This window comes from Notechis scutatus, chromosome 6 (assembly GCF_049901735.1).
Source record: "Notechis scutatus isolate UNSWTSFEM ecotype Mainland chromosome 6, rNotScu1.2, whole genome shotgun sequence".
NCBI classification, from domain to species: Eukaryota; Metazoa; Chordata; class Lepidosauria; order Squamata; family Elapidae; genus Notechis; species Notechis scutatus.
In genome coordinates, this window is record NC_142014.1 from 22,669,623 (window position 1) to 22,696,000 (window position 26,378).

Below are 26,378 nucleotides of genomic sequence, written 5' to 3' on the forward strand. Positions count from 1 at the left end.
TTCCAAATGCATGGAGATCAGCTTTTGTTGTGATTTCAGTCTTTGTATCTGTTGTTTGAATAATTTTGCTAGATGCTAATAAAATGCAATTAAATATTCTGGAACAGAAAGTTTATGAAGCTTCATATTTGATGACTGCAAAAATCATGAGCGCGTTCTAACGCTCATAATTGCATTTGGGGGCATCACACGGCTTCACATTTTATATTTAAAGTGTTGTGGTTTTTTAAAAATTGTTGAATTATGAGCTGAGAATGCTAAAATTCCATTGGCCTGTTCTGCCACACAGCAGTGACATAAATACGTGGCATGAAATCAAGGATAGCAAATGATGGTTTGATCTATGAGATATTTACCAACAGGCATAGATGTGTTCCAGGCAAATGTACAATTATCTTCCTTTCTGTGATGTCACTACATAAATGCCACTCTTATGGGCCTGCTTCTCAACAAATGTGCAGCACACTTATATTATCATTTCTCCTCTAGATCTGCTAATTATTCTCAAGGATTGTTATATCATACAGTCACTAATGATCACGATTAAGCTTCCTACATTAAAAATAAATCATTTCAGAATCTGGATGAATTGTGACTTGGACAAAGATGTTCTACGATTGAAGCCAATGTTTTTAAAACTATGGCATAGCATTTTGTGTGAATCTGGTCCCCATAATTCTCTAAATCATGGCCACTCACAGTCATGCACTAAATGTTCTCTCACTAATGTTTTATTGTAGTTTCCGTTTACTCTTTGAGACCACAGACTGAAGCTCAGCATGCTGGCTGGGGAATTCCGGGAGTTGAAGTCCACACATCTTAAAGTTGCCAAGTTTGAAAACACTCAGCTGGATGTCTCAAGGGCCCCCTTCCAATTCTAGAATTTTAAGACTCCCTTGTGAAATTTGGTAACTTTGGACATTTGATAGATTAGCCATCTATCTCAAGGTGGCAACAATGGTGTTGAATGAAATCTTGGGTGCTGCACTCCAGCAAAAATTGCCCTATTTTCTATTACCTTTATAGGTAATTAAAATGAATTACAATTGGTATGATTATTTTCCAATTCAACAATTTCATCCTCAAATTGGAATAAGATTAAATTTGGTAAACACTTTTGGAAGATTCAGAGAGCGGCAGATAAGGACTTGAGGAAGATTTGACCCCAGGTCAGCTCTCCTTGTTCTATAAACACACTTGCTTTGTTTATATTGTGTATGACCTCCTACCAGATGCCCCCTCTGAGCCATACATCCCATCAATCTGGTGATAGAATGGATTAAAATTATCCAGATCAGATAAATATGGTTGGCTTATCTAACTGTACATTCACAAAGTGAATTGTTGGAAAGCACCGATCTGCACCTATCAACTCTTGGAAGATGGAAACCAAAACCACATTATCACCTTTGAAGCCACCAGGTGTTGTATTGAGTGATTCCAACACAACTTCCTGAACTTATTCCAGGGGTGCGTATGTCAAATAAGTCAAGATGGCAGCTGCAACTGGGTGGTTGAAGTCCTGCTGTTCCCCCCCCACACACACACACACACATGTAAGAGAAACAATGGGGTTTCAACTATTCTTGGTTTTTTTTTATCTTCTCTCTTTGGGGACATCCATGCCAGGCAGGAAGTTTCAGTAGCAGCTACTTGCTTAAGACTTAATGTGATTTAATGTCACACTTTCAAGTTTGTAGTAGCAGACTGAGGCTCGGCTACCAGTTCCGTCCCTTGCCTAGGAGAAGATACGTGTTCACAAGCACACCCTCTCTGTATCGGCTGCCGTATTGTTTTAGGAATATGCCTTAAAAACGAAAAAACAAAAGCAATATACAAAGAGGTCTATTGGGAAGCAAAAGGATGGTTTAATGCTGTCAACGTTAGTTAGATTAATTGTGTCACTAAAAATGACTCAGACTAATACACTGGCCTTGTATTAGCTTGTTCTACTGTGCGACTGAGTCATCGGCAGCTGCAACATGTGCTTCAACAACTGTTGTTTACATTGCTTTCCTGGCATGGGGTTAGCATGTAATCTCTTCCAAAGAGCCAATAAAAAGCCTGTCTAAACCTGGAAATTATGAAACAATAAGAAAAGGCCATTGCCGAATAATGCTAACACCGCAAAAAAAGCGCCCCTTTCCTCTGAGTTACTGGCAATTCAGCCGCACAACGGATGACTTGCGACTGAATGTCGAATTGGGGTTTATAGGGGAGAAAAATAAGGGGCGTTTCTCTGTAAGAAATTTGAAGTGAACTGGGTGGGACAGTGTTTCTCAACCTCGGCAACTTGAAAGTGGGTAGACTTCAACTCCCAGAATTCCCCCTGCCAGAATTCCCCAGAATAGCTGGCTGACAGAATTCTGGGAGTTGAAGTCCACTCACCTTCAATGGCTGAAGTTGAGAAACGTTGGCATAGGAGAATGAATGAGAAGGTTTTTTTCCCTTGCATCCTCAGTACTACAGTAGATTTTACACCACAATTCGAGGATATTTGTAATGCAATTGTTGGGGGGGTGGAGGGGGGGCGGGAGGAACCTGCTCTGCACCCTAGTTCATACCAACTGTGATTGCTGGCAGAGACTGAAAAAAGGAATACTTAGAATCACAAGGCATGTGATGACAGGAAGACCCCAGAGAATCAGCTAAATTAAGGGAGTAGCTGTCCATCAAACAATCCAAACTGAATTTGCATTTAGTGAGAAGAGTGTAAGCAAATAGTCAGGAGTGTATCTTGCACCAGACCCTATTTTCAAAATGGAGGGCTGGAAATATACACCGTGTTTCTCCAAAAATAAGACCAGGTTTTATAATTTTTTTGCCACCAAAAAAGGCACCAGGTCTTATTTTCAGGGGATGTCTTCCACTAACTCACCTCACTATCTGAAGGTAAGTAGTAGGGCAGCTCCACCCTAGCTAAATTTTTACCTGTGCGCCTTGCCCCATTGCGTGCACCCCAGAGCGGGTGGAGTCTTAACTAGGGCTTATTTTGGGGGCGGTAGGGCTTATGTTGGTGTACATGAAAAATCAAGCTAGGTTTTATTTTCGGGATAGCTCTTGTTTTGGGGGAAACGGGGCACCTGAATGGGTCAAAAATGTCTTGTGGCCGCCATGACATAATTGAAGCTTGGAGCCTTTTTTAGATGAAATGTATCCCATATTGAAAAGGGGCAGGACATGAATCGTGCAGTTGCATTGCCATTTTGATGTTTCTGACCCCTTATATCATCCTCATAACATAATGTGCAATGGAGTCATTCCTCATCTCTAGAAGTCACTAAATTTGGTGATTCACAGCCCACAAAGGAAATGAAGTTCTCTCTCCCCTCACCACTGAAGTGTCATCAATTGCCGGATAAACCCTAGATTTGTTTCTGGTATTAAGTAACTGTTATACAAAGATCTTCCTCCCTAATTCATCTCCATAATCTACGAAGACCCTCAGAGCTTTGCAGAAAATTGTAAGAGAAATTTGAGCACATGTAATTGTTTGATACAAAGCCCCATTCAACTGAGAGAGACCACACAGACCTAGAAACATGACACAAACAGTGAGAGGACTTTCAAGAAAGGAGGAATCCAAATACACATCCCAATAAACCAATAAATTTGTATAAGGCTTAACGTATCCCCAGGAAAATCAAGATGACACAGGACCATGGTTGCCATCTTAAGAGCTGTTTGACTTTTTTGCAACCCTCTCACCTTTGTGGATATATTATCCCTGCTTGTCTTTGTCTAGCATCACAAGAGGGGGTCTCTGACAATTTTCCATGTCCAACTTGCCATAGCCAACTCACTATAGCCACCTCACCACAGACAACTTGCCCTGGCCAACTTTCTGCAGCCAACATGCTGTGGGACAACTAGCCATGACCAACTCACCACAGGACAACTCACTGCGGGACAAAAGATACACTAATAAGCAGTTAGGCTTATATACTGCTTTACAGTGCTTTTACAGCCCTCTCTAAGCAGTTTACAGTCAGCCTATTGCCTCCAACAATTTTGGGTCCCCATTTTACCGACCTCGGAAGGATAGAAGGCTGAGTCAACCTTGAGCCTGGTGTGATTTGAACTGCCAAATTGCAGGCAGCTGGCAGTCAGCAGAAGTAGCCTGCAGTACAGCACTCTAGCCACTGCGCCACCCTGCAGAAATAGTGGAACAGAACCATTAAAAAAGGAGGGACAACATGAAATGTGAATGACAAAAGTTAAAATAGTTTTTTTTTATTTATTTTAAATAATTAAAATGAATTGTTAAATTGTCCCGCAGCAAGTTGTCTCATGGCGAGTTGGCTGTGGTGACTTGTCCCAACGGCGAGGTGGCCACAGCAAGTTGTCCCATTCTGTGGTGTGATTGCTATTTCTGCCCCAGCTTTCAATAGCAAAACAAGGGAGAAGCCAAGTCACCTGGCTTTTCAATCATCATTTTACACTGTCAGTTTGCTTTTCCTTTGTCCTGAACGATCCTCTGGCCCAAGGACAGAACTCTGGTTAACAGTGGAGTGCCATGAAATCAGTAGCATTGAAAAACATCAGGGAGAACCAAGTACCCAAAATGAAAATAAAAGAAGTCAGAGCTCCAGTAATTTTACATTTAGTTCAAAGTAAAGACATGGCTACCCGTTAGTGCTTAGAGAGTTTTGATAATATTAAAAACATAAATAAGAGAATCTTTTTTTCTTTTTCCTGCTGAAATGTCCATTCAAAAGGTTCCAGTGTTACTGGGAGCTGTCAGAATTTCCTCTTTTATTTTGTCTATAAATTCATCGTCGAAGTTCCTCCCAACCCCGCATTTCATTTGTCTTAGCTGCTGCCCTTTTCCCCTACTTTATTCCCTTTCTTTTTCAGAAGTAAATGTTGAAGCAACACTGTCAGAATCTTAGTTTTGTACTTAACATTTCAATTCCTCTTTCTTCCTTTTGTCCTTTTCTTTAAATAGAAAAAAAAATGTTTCCGTCAGGCGTCTTGATGCTCAATCTGAATTTGAAAATCTCTTTCTGGAATCTGTGTCTATTTGTATTGTATGCATGACTTAATCTAAGAGTAAAACTCTACAACACCTCAGACTGCAGTGGGCAAAGGGAGGAGGAATCAAAAGGAAAAATTGTACACCTTGAATAACAGCATCCTAGTTCCATCATCCCATCCCGCGGGTCCCTTGGACCAGGGGTCGCCAACCTTTTGGACCTCAGGGACCACCAAATTCGTAATTTTAAATCCCAGGGACCGCTAATATGAATCTTGATTAACGGCTTGCTGACATTGGTGGGAAAGTCAGTCGCATATTCCAGAGCTGCCGTAGTCACAGGACTGGCCCTTTGGTCATCCCGGAGCAGCTGCTCCTCCACTCGGGTGCACTGGCCTGCCATGGACTGGAGGAACTGCTCCGGGATGACCAAAGGGCCAGTCCTGTGACTACTGCAGCTCTGGAATATGGGACCGACTTTCCCACCAACATCAGCAAGCCACCCTGGGGCGGATTTCCGTCCCCCACTGTTGGTCTTACCTTCCAGTTCCAGGTTGTGTGGCTCTACTCAAGGTAAGGTTTGTGCTCGGCCGAAGGGTGGGGGCCAGCGGGTGGGTGGGCCATGAGGGCAACACAGCCTTGTGTTCCTGTGTAGCCTGAATTGATTGCTTTGGGGGGAGTGCTTGGGGGAGACATTTCTCTGCAGACCACCCAAACATTTTTTGCGGACCACCGGTGGTCCCTGGCCCACCGGTTGGCGACCACTGCCTTGGGACTAATGGAATCAAAGCAACTCTAGCCAACAGATTACGCATTGCTCTTCCAACTGTGTTAGTAAGAAACAAAGAGATTGGTTCTACCCCTCCCTTCCCACCCACCCCCCAAAAAAGGAAAAGAAAGAAAGAAAAATGTGCAAAATGATGCTGTAGTTATTTCGTTCCACACTACCAAGTTGGTGCTTTATGTCCATGTTCAGGTTTGCTCCATCTGAAGGTTACTTGCAAGTGAACACTTCTGTCCGTTCACTGCAGGTGTTGCATTTCACAAAGCAGCACCAGTGGAACTTGCAGTTGCACTGCCACACCTTGGTGTACTGGTGAGTGTTGTAGCCCCTTCCGCAGCACATCATGCCACAGCCGTCTGCCCCGAGGGACGTACGGTTGCAGAGCCTGCCCTGGGTCCCCACGCTCCCTGTGGAAGCATCTTCTTCACAGTAATTCGGCGACTTGTCGATGTAGACCAAATCGGTCTCCATCGGCTTCTGGTAGCTTTTGATCTGTTTGATCTTCAGGAAGGTCGGTTGCCGTAGCCGGCTGGCCCGGACCACTTCCACTTGCACCGCAGCATTGTATTTCTCTTTTAAAATATATCCAATCTCTCGGAATTTGGGGAGTGTAGTCCAACAAGTCTTCGTGGTGCAGGAACCAGAAACGCCATGGCATTTGCACTCCAGTTTCATCCGCCCTTCAAGCACCTGTGCAGGCAAACAGGGAGAACAAAGTAACAGCAACAGGCTACAGCTTTCCTTCTGCTTGGGGGATCTTAAATGTTGGGCCTTCAGAGTTCATTAAACGTTACAAAACCTCTATAAATATTAGTGGCGCGATCCGTCAAGAAGCCGCCAATTTTAAATCCCGCTGATTTCATTTGGAGAATAGGGTTGTATCATTTTCTCATTAAAACCCATGGAAATTAAACAAGATTCCTTCTTTTTAGCTGGAAGGAATATAGCCTAGTATTTTATTAGCTTCTCATGGATCCTGAGCCTTTTATTTATTTATTGAGTACAATTTATTTATTGAGGAGAGGAGGGGAGGAGAGGGGTGAGAAGAAGGGGGAAGTGGGAGGAGAGGAGAGAGAGGGAAAAGGAGAAGAGAGGAGGGGAAAGGGAAGACAAAAGGGGAAGGGGAGGGAGGAGGAGGAGGAAAGATCGGAAAGAGGAAGTAGGAGGAGAGGGGAAGGGGAGGAGGAGGAGAAGACAGAGAGGGGAAGGAGAAGGGGAAGAGAAGAGAGGGGGAAGGGAGAGGAGAGAGGGAAAAGGAAAGAGAGAAGGGGAAGGAGAGGAGATAGGGGAAGGGGGAAGAGAGGAGAGGGAGGGGAGAGGGGAAAGGGGGAGGGGGAGGAGAGGAAAAGGGAAAGGGGAAGGAGGAGAGGAGAAAGAGAGGAAAGGAGAAGAGGAAAGGGGAAGGGGAGGAGAGGGAGGAGAGATAGGAAAGAGGAGGGGAGGAGAGGAGAGGGGAAATCTATATTCTCCTTCCATATTCTATGTTACTACATTCAGAATGTCAGTCCAAGCATTTTACTCCCAACGCCAGCTGATTCATGATGCCCACATTGGCCTAAGTTTATGTTTCACTGTAAGATTATTGGTTGCATTTTCCCGTTATGTACATTTTTCTCCCCATACACATTTTCAACAGTTGGGAACGCAATGCAGCCCATGAAAGACACCCTTCTGTTTCCCGGGATTTTGCAGTAGCAAACCTGGCAGCCAAGGGGAGCAATCGGACCAATTCCTGGACTTGCCCTGAAGTACGTGCAACAGGAAATCTCCGGCGCAAAGCAAGAGCTTGGGTTCATTCTGAAGTCATTTTAGACAATAATAAACCTGACAAGAAGGATCTATTGCATTTCCCTTCCCCTTTGCAGAGCACGCCAATGGCATCACCCTCATCAGGAATGCCCCAGACAGAGTCAGTTGCTATGGGCAACTATGGCAAGACACCAGTTTGAACTACATACACAGTCCACAACCATCACTGTAATGTGTAACCACTAATTCAATAATATTGTTTTCACACAGTGTGATTATTAAATAGATTAAGTAAGTGCTCATTTTGGAAAGGTTTAATTGGATAGATTGAAATGCATGGCCTGCCTTCTTCCCTTCCCTTCTCTTCCCCTCCTTCTCTCCCTCCCTTCCCTTCCCTTCCCTTCCCTTCCTTTCCCTTCCCTTCCCTTCCTCCCTTCCTTCCCTCCCTCCCTCCCAGAGGTGGTATTCAGCCGGTTCTGACCAGTTCTGGAGAACCAGTAGTGAAAATTTTGAGTAGGCCAGAGAACCAGCGAATCCCACCTCTGACTGGAGATTTTACATTATCCTTCCCCTGCCACGCCCACCAAGCCACGCCCACAGAACGGGTAGTAAAACAAATTGAATCCCACCACTGCCTCCCTCCCTTCCATGTTATATTGCTCTTGCCACACTTTTCTGGCACAATATTTGAATATGTGAGACTTCTGGATTGGGAGAAGAGGCCAAGAAGCTTTGAGCACAGATTTCAGCGAGGAGCTGGCATTAAATCCTCTCTGATGATGGATTAACTGCACATATCTGTTCCCATAGGAGAGATTGGTAGATCTATGATACAGGTTACTTCCCAGCACTGAAGGGAGACCATACTAATCAAACCATGGACAGCATCTGACAAGGGAGCAAATCCGATTATTTGAAGCTCCGCCTGGATTTTTCTCCAAGGAGAACATCTCCATTCAGATGCAGGAAAAGGGAAGAGCTTTGGCAGACACCTTCTCCTTGTCTTATTTTCAACCCTCCTATGGATGCCTGGCTCTTTTATGGTGGGTTCCCCCCGACCCCTTTTTTTTTCTTTTGTTTCCTCAATGTTCTCTATTTCTGCTAACCTGGAATTCCTTCTCTTGTCTCAAGATATTTAGGTTAACAAGCCTTCATTCCCCAGCACCTGAATTCCTTATTAGGCCAGATCAACACAGCCAAAATTTAATGCTGCAATGGCACTAGATGTGTGTGTGTGTGTGTGTGTGTGTGTTAAGAGAGAGATGGCCATGATGACAAGGGCCTGTGCCTTTTCTCAGGCCTTGTTCGTGGCAAAAAGAGAGAAAGAAACCAAGAACAAGAAAAGTAAATGAAGGGTTGCAACCAACTTGTCCAAAATGACACAGAGTTGGAGGATTTAACATTCCCAATTTGGACTGGGAGGAAAATCTGGAAAGGATCTTTTAAAGGACCAAAACATTTGGCTGGGAGTCCCAATTGGAGGATGAGTCCATCTCACAGGCTTCAATGTTCAGTTATTCCTAGAAAACTCAAGAGGATTTATTTATTTGATTTGTCATTCGGTCACAAGATAATAGGTATAAGGATAAACATAGTTATGAATACAAGAAATGAGTACATATAAGAAAAAAAGAAACAATAGGACAGGGACTGTAGGCACGATTGGTGCGCTTATGCACGCCCCCTACAGACCTCTTAGGAAAGGGGTGACATCAATAGTAGACAGTCTAAGGTTCAAGTTTTTGGGGTTTGGGGAAGAAACTACAGAGTCGGGTAGAGTATTCCAGATATTGACTACTCTGTTGCTGAAGTCGTATTTCCTGCAATCAAGTTTTGATTTTGATCAAAATTTGGATCTAGAGCTCCAAATCGTAAACAAGATAAGATCTAAATAGTATCTGAATTGGGAGACTTCTATAAAATCACAGGAATGTAGACTTTACAGAGAATGTAGATTTTCCTCTTGGAAATCTTTCCCATATAGGTTTTTCCCATGTAATTTCCTAGTAAACATAGTTGGGGCATACTGGAAACGTTAGTACCCTTCTAAGCTAACTAATGGGCTACTAATCCATTGGTGACCTCCATTTTGCAGTGCGAAAAGAAGGAGATGTAACCCTAACCCTAAGTGGAATTTTTCCCAGATGGGTTTTTCCCATGTATTTTACCAGGAAACATTTATAGGGCACACTCTTCATGGCCTCCTCAGGTTTCCAATGGGCTATGAACTCATTGGCGGCCTCAGTTTTCACTGCAAATTCATGGCGACCTAACCCTAACCCTAAGTTGGATTTTTCCTGTGATGACTCGGGACGTGGCACAAAGGCAATAGGGTCAGCTAATCAGTAGGAGTCCCTTTATTAGCTCCAACTTTGCCCCTAATGTCCTGGTTACCTTCTGGGCTGGAGAAAAACTCTCCCAGGAACAGCCTTTGGCTGCAGAGAATCAAGTCCAAAACATGGTCAACAAAAACTGTAACTGTAAGTCCAATCAAGGCAAAGTGAGGTAATTAGTCCGGCAGGGCAAGAGAAGGAATTCCAGACATGAAGGAATGGCAGTAATTCAACCTGGTTGGGAGGATGCCAGGAACACAGAACTAAAGTCAACACAAAGATAAACTCACATTTGTTCCCAGCAGACGTTGCACTCATCTTGCATCTCTTTTAAACTCTCTTTCCAGGTGTGCCCTAATGAAGGGAATCGGGGCCCTTTCCTCCCCCATAAGCCAGGCAACCCACGTTGCGCTCTTCTCCATTCCACCCTGCGTGCCCTAGGACAAAGAGGGGATGGACCTGGGTCTTCCTCTGAATTCCCTTTCCCTTGTTCTACCTCTCCCCTGCTCTGCCCAGCCGGACTTCCCCAGTTTCCTCCACAGTCAACGGAGCCACACTCCCACTCCAGGGGTAGGATTCAAATTTCTCAACAACCAGTTCTGTAGGTGTGGCCTAATTTGTGGGTGTGGCTTGGTGGTCATGTGACTGGGTGGGCGTGGGTTGCTGACTGGGCATGGCTTGGTAATCATGTGACTGGGTGGGCATGGCTTGTATGTAAATATTATAAATATTTATGTAAATATTGATATATATTTTTTAAAAAGAGCAACTTTTACCCAAAATCAGGCAAAGCAGGCAGACAGATTGAGTTGCTCACAGAATCACAGATTCACTCAGAGATCTATCTATCTGCCATTGGCTAGCTCAGTCTGTCACATAAAATTTGCTTGCAAGCAAACTCATAAAATTTGCTTGCAAGCAAACTCACAAAATTAACTCACAACACACCATGTATGTAAATATTGAATTTTTTATTTAAAAAAAGAGCAACTTTTACCCCAAAGCAGGCAGGCAGATTGAGTTGCTCACAGAATCACAGTTTAATTTAGAGATCTATCTATCTGCAATTGGCTACCTGAGTCTGCACTGAAAACTTTCAGTCCTAAGGAAGGTTCGGCTCTGCTTTTAGATTAGCTAGAAAGCAAGAAATCCAAGGATTTCCTGCTTTCTAGCTAATCTAAATCTCCTGGCAGAGCAGAACAGTTAATGGTTGGGAGGGGAAAAAAAGGAAAAACAACAACTTACCAAACCAAGCAAGTTGGATGGCTCACATGCCAGGTAAGGAGTGAGAGGGCGGGGAGGGGAGGGGCCAGTCAGTGGAGCGATTTGCCGGTTCTCCAAACTGGGGACAATTGTGTGTGCAAGTGTTTGCAAGAAATCATCAGCTGTGCTGCCTGGACAGCTGACAAGCGCTGTGCTCGGGTGCGCAACATTTGAAAATCCTCGTTTCCTGCTTTTTCAACCTCAGCTGTGCCGCGCAAAGCAGCTGAGGAGGGAAAAGCAGGGAATAAAGGACAGCCTAGAGCCCGGACAGGCAGGTGGGCCAAACAGCGAACTGGTTTGGTGTCAGCTGCTCTTTGCAGCTACAGGTTCTATGGAACCAGGCTGAACCAGTAGCATCCCACCCCTGTCCCGCTCCGTCAGCTGTTCACCTTCCTCCTTGGATTCAGACTCCGACAGTGGCCTGACATTTCCATGATGGGTTTTTTCCCATGTAATTTCCCAGGAAACATAGATATGGCACGCTGGAAAAGTTAGTGGCCTCCTAACTCAACTGAATCAATGTCTTCCTTGGGAAACAGACACGGTGAGACGATTACACCTCACACAGGATCTAAAGAGATTTGAAGGCTAAACGTTCTCCTTTCTAGGGCTCTGGGGCCTTCAAGTTTTATGTTGCTTTTCAAGACACTGAGAACTTTAATAGAGGTAGTCCTCGATTTACAACCGTTCATTCGGTGACCGTTCAAAGTTATGACGCCACTGACAAAAGTGACTTAGGGCCATTTTTGCAGCATCCCCATGATCATGTGATCAAAATTCAACTTATGACCTGTTGCAGCCTCTTGGGGCCGTGTGATTCCTTTTTGTGACCTTCTGACAAACAAAGTCAATGGGGAAGCCAAATTCGCTTAACAACAGTGTTAAGAAAGGCTGTAAAATGGGGCAAAACTCACTTAACAAATTTAGTTTAGTTTAGTTTTTGGTTTACTTTATTGTCATTGCACCTCGTACAACGAAATCAAACATCATCTTCAGTGCACATCATGACCATGAAAATAAACACAAACATACATCCTTCACACTCCGCACATTGAATTGAAAACCCCGACAACACACCAACACTGCACTATACAGCAGAATTCAAAAGAGCTACTGCCCTGGGATAGAAGCTGTTTTTCAGCCTATTTGTCCTTGTTTTTATTATCCTGTACCCTCTGCCAGATGGCAATAGTTAAAAAAAAAAAAGGGTGCCCAGGATGAGATGGATCTTTGATAAGAATGTTTTGAACTTTCTTAAGGCAGCGGGAGCTATAAAGCTCTTCCAAAGAGAGGAGAGGGCAACCCATGATCTTCTGGGCAATGACGTTAACCCTCTGGAATGCTTTCCTATCTGCCACTGTGCAATTGGCAAACCATACAGAGGTGCAGTAAGTTAAGATACTCTTTATGTTGCAGCGGTAGAAGGTCACCAGCAGTTTTTTGTGCAGTTGTTATTTCCTGAGAAGCTTCAGGTAGTATTATCTCTGCTGGGCCCTTTTAGTTTAGTTTAGTTTAGTTTATTGTCATTTTACCTTGTACAACGAAATCAAACACCATCTTCAGTGCACATCATGACCATGAAAATAAACACAAACACACATCCTTCACACTCCGCACATTGAATTGAAAACCCCGACAACACACCAACACTGCACTATACAGCAGAATTCAACAGAGCTACTGCCCTGGGATAGAAGCTGTTTTTCAGCCTATTTGTCCTTGTTTTTATAATCCTGTACCGTCTGCCAGGTGGTAATCGTTCAAAAAATGGGTGCCCAGGATGAGATGGATCTTTGAGAATGTTGTTGAGAATTTTCACTGAACAACATAAATTTTGGGCTCAGTTGCACTCATACATTGAGGATTACCTGTATGCAACTCGTTATGCCGAGCATACTGAATAAATATTATGTATTTATAACTATTTTCTTTTTCACTTTGTGTTATGGAGAATTAAAGTGCTGTCAGACCATACAGTAGCTGGGAATGCCTTCAGTTATAGTTTGCCAACAATGAATAAATGTTTACATTGTATAGACCATGAAGATTTTTAGAATTTGACTCATTTAAGACAGATGTTTTAAAATGTCTTTGAAGATCCATAAGCATAAAAATCAACTTTTCTGGGCTTTGGAGCTTCACTGGGAGCCAAATCCTGAACTCTGGTCCAGTTTCTGACTTCCAGAACCTTTCCTCTTTCAGTAGGCTTAAAATAAAAAATAAAAAGTTGTGCAGCTCTCCCCTTGTGAAAGCTGGTGTTGGAACAAGAGCGTCATAAAAACCCCTCCTTCCATCCCTCACATCTTGTGGAACAGTCACAATACGTTTCCCTTTCATTTAGGGGATACCGTATCAAGGCAGGATGCATCCCAGCCTGTTGCTTCCCTATGAAATTAGGCATCGAGCGTTGTATAATTTTGAGATACCCTAAGAATACAATGTATAAAACCAGTAATAACATTCTGCACGTGTTAGTTTTGGCGGGCACCCCCTAGTTTCGTATTTTTTCCTGGTGGAGATATTCATTTTCAAACCAGATGCTGGCTGAAACAAAACCCCAAGCTACTTTTATCCAGTTAATAGACAGAAAAATGTTTAAAATTGTTGGGTTCAATCAGAAGCTCCTGAGTCTGTTTCTTTCTACAGTAGGTCAAGCTCAGAAGCAAAACCACTGACATGGCCTTGAACTGAGCAATACTAGGCTATTCAGGTAAGTACAGGTAGTCCTCGACTTATGACCAGGAATGGGATGCTGCCGGTAATAACAACCTGTTTGGTGATTGCACCTGATGCGCGTGCACGCACCTGACGTGCAGACTGTACATGTGTGAACCTTACTGCAAAAATCCTTACCTGCTATGTTATTTGGAGTTAGTTAACTCAGCTGAGGAGCGGCACTCCGCTCTTCCATGCTGATCAGCTGGGATGATAAAGGTCAGTACAGCACAGGGACAGGTAGGTGGGCCCACACGATCGCTGGAGCAAACCGGTTCGCTCCCAGCTGATCTTCAGAGCTAGGGGTTCACCCGAACCGGTCCAAACCGGCAGAATCCCACCCCTACTTATGACCACAATTGAGCCCAGGATTTATGTGGCTGTGGAAGAAAGTGAGTTGGGTCCCGTTTTATGACTTTCCTTGCCACATTCGTTAAGTGAATCCCTACAGTTGTTCAATGAGTCACAGGGTGGTTAAGGGAATCTAGCTTCCGCCGTTGACTTCGACTGTTGGAAAGTCCCCAAAGATGGTCACTTAACCTCCAGGACACTACAACCGTCATAAATATCAAACCTCGGGAATGTAAATCATGTGACCATGGGGAATGCTGCAAAAATGGTCGTAATTGTGAAAAACTGGTCGTAAGTCCCTTTTTTCAGAGCCGTTGTCACTTTGAATGGTCACTAAATGAACTGTTGTAAGTTGAGGACTCCCTCTATTTCCAGCTTTTCCATCTTCAGTCCTGTAAAAGTCAGTGTCAAGCACTCCCAGGTCTTTTAGATTCAAGAATATTATAAGCAAACTTAGTACAATCATTCATTTAGCAACAGTTTGAAGTTACAAGGGCAGTGAAAAAAAAGTGACTTACATCTGGGCCTCACACATACCCCACAGTCATGTGATCAAAATTTGGGTGCTTGGCAACTGGCATGTATTTACCTGGTTGACATTCCTATACGCATGAGCCAAAGGTGTTCTCAAAGTGTTAATGCAGCTGCATCTTTTTCAAGACCTGTGCAGCTTCTTTGAAGGCTGCTCCCCAGCTGTTGGAAAGTATCCACACCACTGCCAGCATCGCAACCACTTTCTTTCCTTATTCTTCCCAATGCCTCATTGTCTGTATCTCTCACACACGTGAGGGCACAGGGGTGGTATTCTACCGGTTTGGACCGGTTCTGACCGGTTCTATAGAATCGGTTGTTATGATTCTGCGCAGTTTGGAGAACCAGCAAATTGTGCCCCTGGCTGGCCCCGCCCCTCTCTGCCCACCCCTCCCCTCCGTACCCAGTCCTTTTCGCACATGCGCGACATCACACACATGCCCAACATCGCTGACTGCGTTCTCCCCCACCCAGTCACTTCTTAAGGTATTTCTTTTTTCCCCCCTCCCGATGATCAGCTGTTCTGATGATCAGCTGTGCTGGGATCCCCCTCGCTGTCTTACTGCTTCACCCAGGAGGCTTCCCTGAGGCCCAGGAGGCAAAAAGGCGCATGCAGGGCAGTGCTGCACCCCCATCTGTGCTCCGTTTTTGGCCTTCCTGGGCCCCAAGGAAGCCTTCTGGGAGCAAAATGCCCCCCCCCCCCAGGAGGCTTCCCCGAGGCCCAGGAGGCAAAAAAATGGGGGGGAGGTGCTGCAAGAAGAAAAGGAAGAGGAAGAGGAGAGGAAGAGGAGGAGGAGGAGGACGATGAAAAAGAAGAAGAAGAAGAAGAAGAAGAGGAAGAGGAAGAAGGAGAAGGAGAAGGAGAAGGAGAAGGAGAAGGAGAAGGAGAAGGAGAAGAAGAAGAAGAAGAAGAAGAAGAAGAAGAAGAAGAAGAAGAAGAAGAAGAAGAAGAAGAAGAAGAAGAAGAAGAAGAAGAAGAAGAAGAAGAAGAAGAAGAAGAAGAAGAAGAAGAAGAAGAAGAAGCAACAGCCATACCCACCTAGCCATGCCCACAGAACTGGTTGTTAAAAAATTTGAATCCCACCCCTGTGTGGGCACACCTATCCTTCCCTATGAAAATCTACTTTGCCCCTGAGACCTTTTCCATTTCCTCACAACAAAACCTTTTTATCTTGTTTTGCTCAAGCAGAACATCATTCAGTCCATAACCATCCATGTACAAGCTGCAATCTTACTGTCCAGATGTGTGTTCCCAATTTAGCAATCCCTGGACCTCCCCTCCCTCAAATCATATCACCCTTCTCCTGTGTAATATACCTTTCTTCCGGCTTCATTGTTGTGCAGATTCATCAGCCTCCGAGCGCTCTTTCGGATTTCTCTGGCATCAACAAACCTTTTGGAGAAGTCGATGCCGTATCTGATATCGGCAGAACAGCCTCCCCACTTCCACCCTTCCTCCTGGTTGTAATAACCTTGTTTCTCTCTGTCACAACCACAACTGCTGAGATTCCCCTGGCTGCAGGCAGCCGTGATTGCGTGGGCGACACCAGCGGCAGTGATGGCATAGGTGAAGGCAGCTTCTTTGCTTCCTGTGGGGACAACGTAGAAAAAAAAGGGAGGGGGAAAAATCAGCTGGAAGATCATGAGAAACTCAGTCCTTGGACATCTTGAAAAATTGCACATTTTAGGAGCACACATGGCGTTCATTCTTGTACCAGTGTTTCTTTAAGATGGGTGGACTTCAACTCTGGGAGATGAAGAGAAATCTTGAGAGTTGAAGTTCTTAGAACTTCAACTGGCCAAAGGTGAAAAACCCTGCCTTACACTATTAGTTATGATATCCACTTACCTGAAATTGGCCCAACTTAGGGGCTGATGATAGCGGTGAGGAAGCTTCCATAAATTAAGAAAAAAATTGAATCCAACCACCTTTTTTATTCAGTTCGATATGAAACTCCCAAATGGGCAGATGAGATCAGTTTGATGCAATTTAGAAAAGGCCCTTGTGAAAGAAGTTCGAAGATCTTTTGTTCAAAGCTTATCTTGCCCAATTCGATTAGGGGGCTTTGGAAAGCTGTTCAGTTTTGGAGACCTGATCAATCCCATTTTCAGTCAGCTTGCTGAACCGACTGTACTTGCGTAGACCTAAAACTCGGATTTGAGTTGTCTGAGGGCAGCAAATGAAGGCTGGGAAGGGCTGGTTAGCATTGCTTACTAACAGGGCCAAGCCCAAGGATGACACGGCAAAATCCTATCAAGTCTATTCCTTTATTTGCTTACACGTAATAGACAGAATCTTGCCAGACTAAAGTTATGCCATTCTAACCTACAAAGAGGCATACTGAGAGATTCTAGGGTGTGACTATCCTAAACCTCTTCTTCCCTCCCTATCCAGCTCAGGACTGGGCAGTCTCTTATTGTAGGCTTCTCGCTAGTATGTACTACCTCCTCCCAAAAAATTGTGATGCTCTTGCACAATTTCCCCCCACCTTGTCGGATAAAGAGCATTCCCTCCTAGGGATCTATAAGAGAGAATATAGTCCACAGCTTCATAACAGGCAGAGAAAGAAACTCAAAAAGGACCTTCCTAAATCCTCAGGTTGTAAAAGACTTGCAGGATTTGGTTAAATGTAGCCTTACAATAAAGTAGAATTAGTTCATCTAGTTGAGTTTCCTATTTGATCTGAGAAGACTAACAATACACCACCTTTTCAAGGTATTTGAAGAAGGCTAATATACACTCTGAGAGCCAGTTAGATACAGGCATGAGGCCAGAAACCCTTCTTCCAGTCAGTTTCAGTTTGACTAGTTAGATTCACTAGAGAGAAATGTTCAGGGATGTTCAGGGCATACCGCTGTGTTCTACTGCTTATTCGCTTTATACTACCCAGAGGTGGTATTCAGCAGGTTCTGACCAGTTCTGGAGAACCGGTAGCAGAAATTTTGAGAAGTTTGGAGAACCTGCAAGTACCACCTCTGACTGGCCCCACCAACCCCATCTCTTCTCTGCCTCCCATTGAGTCCCAGCTGATTGGCTGGGTCTTCTTTGGTTGCCCTGCACAGGAGAACAGAGCTGGAAAACAGGTTAGTGAGGTGGGGAGGGAATGGATATTTTGCAGTAACCTTCCTCCGCCATGCCCACAGAACTGGTAGTAAAAAAAAATTGAATCCCACCATTGATATTACCCTGATTGCCTTGAAAGAGAACAGCATGATGGATATGCAACTTTCTAAAATTAACTTGCAATTACTTTTGTGAAATCAAAAACTGGAAAATACTTCGCTGTCTTGATCTACATATGAATAGTTTGCTCTTGATCACTATCAAAGCACCAGATTAATATTTTATTTATATTTAATAAATATTTATTTATTTATTGTATTGATATTTATTCATTCATATTTCCACAGAATATTATCTCTCATTGCTTCCTTAATGTTATCCAAGTCTGGATGACGTTCAGCCTTTCTCCTGGAATAACGGAGCTGTTCTTCTTTGCAACTGATTCGATCTGATGAAGGAATTCTACTACTGGCATCTGGATCCTTGTTCAGTGTGATCATCCTTAACTCAGAAATTAAATGCCAAATAAAAGATCTCTTTCCAAGTCAGAGTTTCAGATTTAACTCTTCGCCCCCCCACCCCTTCTGTAAGACCTGAGCTTTCTGAAAACTGGAGGCCTTCCAGAAAAGGGTGGGAATTGTGTCTGAGAGGTGAAAGTTTGCAATGCGAAGATGAGGAAACCGTCTGAGTTGTTCCAGTCAGGCAGCTGGATTTTGGACCCAATCTGTGAAATATTAGAAACATGGGTGTAGTCGTATATGAAACCTCTAATTAAATCAACAAAAAATATATAGTTTGAGATGGATGCTGAAGTTATGGGCTTATGGTCTGAATATCAACCTTTCCACCCTGCTAAGCAACCCCTTTGATAAGGTTCAAGACAGAAGACAGAAGACACTCCAAACCCTCTGGGAGCTTGCTTGATGATCTCTGGGACCTCACCAACAAAGCCTTGAAGTCTCCGACATCATATTTCCAGTTCAGCAGCAGTAAGTAGCGTCCCGCTTTGGAACTGCGGCTGGTCCCCAGAGATCATCAAGCAAAACCAGAGAGCAAGTTTAGGAAACCTAACGTGCAAGGTTTCTCTTTCCTCAGCAACCCAAAGGAGCAGATTGCTTGCAGTCTGAACCATGTTGCTTCTTCCAAACGTTTGCGTTCATTTCCAACATTAGAGCAGAGCTCTGTTTCACCATGGCAAATTGTTTTTGCTCAAAGGACATTTCTGCTTAACTCTTAACACCATGATATGGATAACTGCGGAGTGAAATCATCAGCTGGGTGGAGAAATTCAGAATCCTACCTTGCATAACTTTCTCTCAACCTAGCTGACTTTACAAAAAAAGAAAGAAAGAAAGAAAGAAAGAAAGAAAGAAAGAAAGAAAGAAAGAAAGAAAGAAAGAAAGAAAGAAAGAAAGAAAGAAAGAAAGAATCAATCCTTAGAGAAGGTGGGGAGATGGCAAACCTAAGGATAATCCCCAAAGACAATGCGTTGTGTGGGAGCCCCGGTGATCCAGTGGTTAGAGTGCAGCACTGCTGGCTAACTCTGCCCACAGTCTGGAGTTCAATCCTGACAGGGGCTCAAGGTTGATTCATCCTCCCATCCTTCTGAGGTCAGTAAAATGAGGACCCAGATTGTTGGGAACAATATACTGATATTGTAAACCACCCAGAGAGTGCACTATGGGGAAGTATATAAGTCTATTGCTATTGCTATCATGGTAGAGGTCAGGGGTTTCATTGAGGGCCGCATCAGGGTCTGGTTGACCTTGGGGTGGGGCCAGGGCCAACTGGGTGGGTGTGGCCAATTGGGTGGGCATGGCCAGCTTGACGCCACTTCCCAAACGGCTGGCATATTATAGTTGTCAACAGAAAGAAGGGGGTGGGGGGAGTTTCAAAGAGCAGGCGGCAGTGTGGAATTGAAAGTACATTCCATTCATATTTTCTTCAAAGACTGATTAGATGGCTGAACCTTCTGCCATGAAAAAATCTAATTGGAGAGCATGATTGATGACTCTTGGCTTTGGACATGTTTCGTTGGATGATACACCCAGAGGGGTGAGAGGGAAAACAGAATCAAGGGTGACAGTGAATTGCGTATCTCAGACTTGGCTACGCCCAGGCTAATGCTGGAATGTTAACTTCTAATAAATCATTTTTAGTTTTGGGAGTGTGGCTCGAGACTCATGATTTAATTTGAGTAACTGCCAGAATCCTGACAGCCACGCTGGCCTGATCTTTCCTCTTTGCATTGGGTAGGCCAGGGCAGCCCCATGGGCCAGATCTGATCATATTAGAGGCCAGATCCAGCCCGTGGGCCTTGAGTTTGAAACCCCTGGTAATGGATAAAGGGCTCTGGACTTTTCTTCTGAACATCAAGTCAAGTTGTGTGATGCAAACTCAGGACTGTTGCTTGCTCCCTAGAGAACTGCTATTGACTTGTGGCAATAAAAAGGCCCCCAGCATAAATGCAAACCAAACAAAGTCCAGTTGCCTCATGAAAAAAAAAAGCACTTTTGGGAAAACCAAGCAGCTATATTTTGCTTTTTTTCATGACTCATCCATTCTTCACAAGCAAATCAATTACTATGGTCATTTCAATGACATACCTTTTAGTTTTCACATCCTTTAACAAGCCCTGGTGACCCACTGGTTAGAATGCAGTACTGCATGCTAACTCTGCCCACAGACTGGAGTTCAACCCTGACAGGTGCTCAAGGTTGACTCAGCCTTCCATCCTTCCAAGGTCAGTAAAATGAGGACCCCAGATTGTTGGGGGGGGGGGGGCAATATGCTGACAGTGTAAATTGCCCAGAGAGTGCTGTTAAGCACAATGGGGCAGTATATAAGTCTATTGCTATTGCTATTATGGTAGAGGTAAGAATCTACCCAACAAATTAATTACTATGGTCATTTCAATGACATACCTTTTAATTTTCACATCCTTTAACAAGACCTCCCATTCATCAGGTCCATCTTAGAACCATTATTCCAAATGATGGAAACAAACCTTCAAAGAACAAAACTCGGGGAAATTATCTTTCCATACAGAGTTGTCCATAGCATGTGGTCAAAAGCAGAGATGGTATTCAGCAGGTTCTGACCAGTTCTAAAGAACTGGTAGTGGAAATTTTGAGTAGTTCGGAGAACCGGCAAATACCACCTCTGACTGGCCCTGCCCCATCTATGCTCCGCCTCCCATTGAGTCCCAGATGATCAGCTGGGTCTTCTTTCATTGCCCTGCACAGGAGAATGGAGCTGGAAAGCAGGTTAGTGGGGTGGGAAGGGAATGGGAATTTTGCCATGCCCACCAAACCACATCCACCAAGCTATGCCCACAGAACCAGTTGTAAAAATTTTTTAATACCACCACTGGTCAAAAGGTCATAATCAATGGTGGGTTTCCAAATGGTTTCCTACCAGTTCTATGTGCGGTTCTATGCACGTGCGCTTCTGCTACCGGTATGCAACCTCCGCTACTGGTATGCCAGAACCGATCTGAACCGGCTGAATAACACCCCTGGTCATAATGATGCCATAATGGTGCCACTCAAGCTCTGGGGGGAGTGAGGGAAGACAACACATGTGAAAAACAGCACTGCTGATTGCACAATTGCGATGCCATCTTGACTTTCTGGGCCACATGCTCTGCTTTCATTCTTTTGAAAAGAACGAATTTGGAGAGGTTTGTGCCATGCAGTCCTGGTGCTGGCTGTTATTTAGAGCATCTTGCCTCTCGAGAGCAGCGGAGACCACGGCCTCCTTCCGTCATCACATCCCATTGCTTCTTTTCTGCCCTCGGTGTAAGCCTGTAGTGGCCTGTTTTGTGTTCAACAGTATTTAATGAACTTCATTGTTAGGGAATCGCCACAGTTCAAACAAGCAGGAGCAGCGTTTGAATGCGTAGGCAGTGAAAGGAAAGGAAAGGTGAGGAACGTGTGTGCACTTGAATGGACATCTCGTAGCACCCAGGCAGGATGGAGAATGATCCATTTTTGAAAAAAAACGCTTCAGAAAATTAGTCCCCTAGCTGATTATACCACACTAGGAAATTCTTATAACCGTCTCTTTGAAAATAAGCCTCATTGAGTGTAAGGAGACTGTCTTCCCAAATAAGAGGACAAAGCAGAGGTGGGGTGAAATTCAAAGATACAGGTAATCCTCAACTTATGACCCACAACTGAGCCCGACATTTATGTTGCTAAATGAGAAATTTTACATGCGCGCAAAGCGCACATAAAACATAGTCACGAAACCCGTAGTAACACCGGTTGAATCCCACCTCTGTAGATATGGCGCAGTGTTCTAGTCTGTCAAGATCCATCTGGATCTTGAGCCTATCATCTAGGGCAGTGGTGGCTAAACTTTTTGGGCACCTGTGCCAAAAATTGTGCGCGTGCTTGCATGCTCGTGCTCACGTGCCAGCACCCAGAATGCAATGCGTCCCCCCCACGCCCCCTATGCATGCGCACACAATCCCCAGTCACCCACCCCCCACTGCCCCCTTACCTGCACTGTGCCTCACAGCTGATTTTCGGCCGGTTTGAGGCCTTTTTCGTCCTCCCAAAGGCTTGAAAAAAGGCTTCTGCAAGCTTTGCAGGCCGAAAACTAGCCCTGCTTCATCACTTCCTGTTTTTCCGAAAATACCGGAAGTGACAAAACGGGGCTAGTTTTCGGCCTGTAAAACTTGCAGAAGCCTGCAGAAGCCTTCCTCAAGCCTTTGGGAGGCCGAAAAAGGCCTCAAACCAGCCAAAAATTAACTGTGAGGCACGCACATGTGCAGTGAGGTACGTTTGCCTACATACAGCTCGTGTGCCGGCACAAGTGGCTCTGCGTGCCATAGGTTCGCCATCACAGATATAGGGCATTGGCTATTCCTGCCAGCTTAGTATCATCTGCAAATTTCATAAGTTCCCCTTCTATTCCCTCATCTAAGTCATTTATGAAGATATTTAAGAGTAGTGGGCTTAAGACAGAGCCTTGTGGTACCCCTCTACTTACTTCTCTGCATGTAGACGTAGTACCATTAAGGAGTACTTGTTGAGTACGGTTTGTTAACCATCTGATGGTAATGCTATCTATCCCACTTTTTTCTAGCTTATCAAGAAGAAGGTCCCTGATGGTGAACCTATGGTACGCATGCCAGAAGTGGCATGCAGAGCCATCTCCACCGGTACGTGAGCCATAGCCCTAGAGCAGGTCTACTGCGCAGTCATGCGCACCGCCTGCCTGCCAGCTGATCATTGGGTAGCTGCCACGCATGTGCAGGGGGCGTGCGTGCGCAGATCTGCGTGCATGCGCAGAAATGCACGGTGCGTGTGGGGGGTTGCACGTGCATGCACAGGGTGCCCCCGTGCATTGCACTTTTGGCACGTGAGGACGGAAAGATTCGCCATCAGTGAAGTCGGTTGTGGTTTACTGGAGGGGGAGATGTCAATGTTGCTGGCGATTATAAATCATTTGCATTTTCCTGAGGTGAGAAATGGGGATTCTTCTCCCCTCCCTCTCCTCGCCGCCCCCCCCTCCCCCCCCGGGGGGAATTGCTCCTTCATCTAGAAGACAAGATGATTCAGTCTGGTGGAATCAGCCCATCTTGAAAATTCAACACATAGAAGATGAAGATGGACACACGATTGTTATAAACGGATAAGGCAAAATAAGATTGTGCCCCCACTGCCAGATTCTGCGTGAACAAACGTTCAATACTCATGTTTGACATGGAGATGTTGCCAAGGCCAAGAAGAAAAACAAATGCATAAAATCAGAGCTTTTTTTTTTTTTTTTAAAGGAAAATTATAGGGTGTTATTATTATTTCTTAGCTGGGGGCAGTGGGTGGGATTGTTGGAGATCTTCTGCACTAAGCCACAGATCCAAATTTATATTTCATTTCCACTTGTTGAAAGAGTCCAATTTCCAGTGCAAAATCATATTTGTGTCTGTTCAGAAGTACGTGCAGTGGTTTCCATGGGGCTTATTCATACAAAATTATAGGCTGAAAGTACCAAGTTATTTATTCATTTTCTTCATTTAAAATTTTTCACCCCTCACCTTCCGTTAGCCTCCTCAAAATGATTAACAAAATCAGAGCATGGAGGAATGCTGCTAAATCAATACAGAATAGCAAATCGATGGCTGGAAATTGATGGTGCCAATGGCAGGTATGGCGACGGAAAGATCATTCTCAGCCCCTCCATCTGCTACGGGGCGTTGGATTTATAAAGGATTAATATTGATTCCTAGTGTTCTTTTAGAAATTTGGGGGTGGGGGGAGAGGCCTCTGAGAGGAAAGAGAGAGAGGGAGAAAGGAAGGAAGTACAGGAGAAAAAAGAGAGAAAAGGAGAAAGGGAGAAAGGGAGGGGAGGGAGGACAGGAGAAGAGAGAAAGAGAAAAAGGAGAAAGGGAGAAAAAGAGAAAGGGGGGAGGGAGGGAGGACAGGAGAAGGGAGAAAGAGAGAAAGGGGAGGGAAGGAGGGAGGAAGGACAGGAGAAGAGAGGAAGAGAGAAAGGGAGAAAAAGAGAAAGGCAGGGAGACAGGGCAGGAGAAGAGAGAAAATGAGAAAGGGAGAAAGGGAAGGAAGGAGGGAGGGAGGGAAAAGGAAAGAAAAAGAAAGAAAGAAGGAAGGAAGGAAGGAGAGAGAGGGGGGGGAGAGAGAGAGGGAGAGAGAGAGAGAGAGAGAATCCAGATTATGTTTCACTGTGTCAGTAGTAGTATGTGGAATATTGCCACTAATCCCTGAAAAACAAACAAAAACGTGTTGTTGCAGAAAATGCCCCTGGGTAATAGGTCAGAGAAATTGCAGCAAACTCTCCTGCTAAGGGCTTCTGTTTGAACAGTAGTTAATATTACCAGGCCTGTAGAAAAGGCCTGGATCGATGGAGTAGAGAAAGCAAATAACTGGTAGCGGTGGAGAAAAGCATGATTTTTTCCCCGAATAAAAGTAGAAAGTAAAATAAAAAGACACTAGAAGCAAGAATTTGCTATTCAAAGATCAGCAAGTGCAACAGAAGAGGGAATTTACAGTACTATCCTTCTAGAGCAGGGGTCTCCAACCCCCCAACCCTGGTCCACGAACTGCCACCGGTCCGTGGCATGCCAGCAACCGGTCTGCACAAACAAGCAAAGCCCCATCTGCGGGATCAGAGGTGGTCTTCGACAGGTTCTGACCAGTTCTGAGAACTGGTAGTGGAAATTTTGAGTAGTTCAGAGAACCGGCAAATACCACCTCTGAGTGGCCCCACCCCCATCTATTCTCTGCCTCCCATTGAGTCCCAGCTGATTGGCTGGGTCTCCTTTTGTTGTCCTGCACAGGAGAACGGAGCTGGAAAGCAGGTTAGTGGGGTGGGGAGGCAATGGGGATTTTGCAGTAACCTTCCCCTGCCACGCACACCAAGCCACGCCAAGCCGCCAAGCCACACCCACAGAACAAGTAGTAAAAAAATTTGAACCCCACAGGATGCAGGCAACATGCAAAACCATGCCCCCTCCAGTCTGTGGAAAAACTTTTCTCCACAGAACTGGTCCTTAGTGCCAAAAATTGGGGGGCTGCTGTTCTACAGAGCATCTTGAGGTGATTTCATGTACAAGGGCTGAAGGTGTTATCCTCTATCAAACCTTGTGAGGGCCTTTCCGCTACTCTGCTCCCCAAACAACTAATTCCCACAACACTGTCAAACTATTTACTAAGACTGTATTACTATTATTCTTCACATCCTTCCTATTCCCTACCTCTTATGACTATAAGAGATATTACCTATCACTTATGACTATAACCTTGTTGCTTATATCTTTACGATTTATATTGTTTTATGTGTTTCCTAGTATTTGATTGCTTATCCTATGACTATCACTAAATGTTGTATCTTATGATTCTTGATTATTATTTTTAATGTATACTGAGCGCCTATGCACCAAAGACAAAATCCTTGTGTGTCCAATCACACTTGTCCAATAAAGAATTCTGTTCTGTTCCATTCCAAATTCTAATTCTAATTCTAATTCTAATTCTAATAATAATTAATTCTAATTCTAATCAATTAATTCTAATTCTAATTCTAATTCTAATTCTATTCCATTCCATTCCATTCCATTCCATTCTAATTCTATTCTATTCTATTCTAAATGGGACCCTGTCCGGCACTCTTTGGCTTGTTTCCCTCCTAAGTCCACCTATGTCCATTTTGCAAATAGACAAACAGTTTGTGCAATGTCCAGTCCCCATCAATGTTATGTCCGGGCACATCACACCAGGTTGCCACATTCTAATATTTTCATGGGTGGGCTGCTGGGGGTTTGCAGGGGTTCAGGGAACCCCTAGCTAAGATTCTGTACAGTTTGGAGAACCTCCAAATCCCACTCCTGGCTGGCCCCGCCCATCCTGCCCCACCCCTCCCAGGAGTCCCCATGTGGCCTGTTTTGGATGCAGGCGCACGTGGAGACTTGGGGAGGGCAAAAAACAGGCCTCCCGGTAGTTCGGGAAGGCCAGAAATGGGCCCGTTTCTGGCTTCTAGAGAGCCTCAGGAGCTTGGAAGGGCTGTTTTCGCCCACCCGGAGGCTCAAGGAAAGCCTCCGGAGTCCGGGAAGGGCAAAAACACCCCTCCTGCTGTGTTGCAGGAGGC

The 26,378-nt window shown here is 44.6% G+C and overlaps 1 protein-coding gene across 2 annotated transcripts in view; it reads right to left on the reverse strand.

Moving 5' to 3' along the window:
• Positions 1-230: 230 nt before the first annotated feature.
• Positions 231-26,378, reverse strand: part of WNT7B (Wnt family member 7B) — a 150,837-nt gene continuing 124,689 nt past the window's right edge. For both annotated transcript variants that reach the window (XM_026679255.2, XM_087969520.1), the window contains exons 3-4: positions 16,019-16,290; positions 231-6,449 (exon numbers count right to left, since the gene is read on the reverse strand). In XM_026679255.2, the coding sequence (XP_026535040.1) occupies positions 5,970-6,449; positions 16,019-16,290 (752 nt within the window). In that variant the 3' untranslated portion in view covers positions 231-5,969. The remainder of the gene's footprint in view (positions 6,450-16,018; positions 16,291-26,378) is intronic.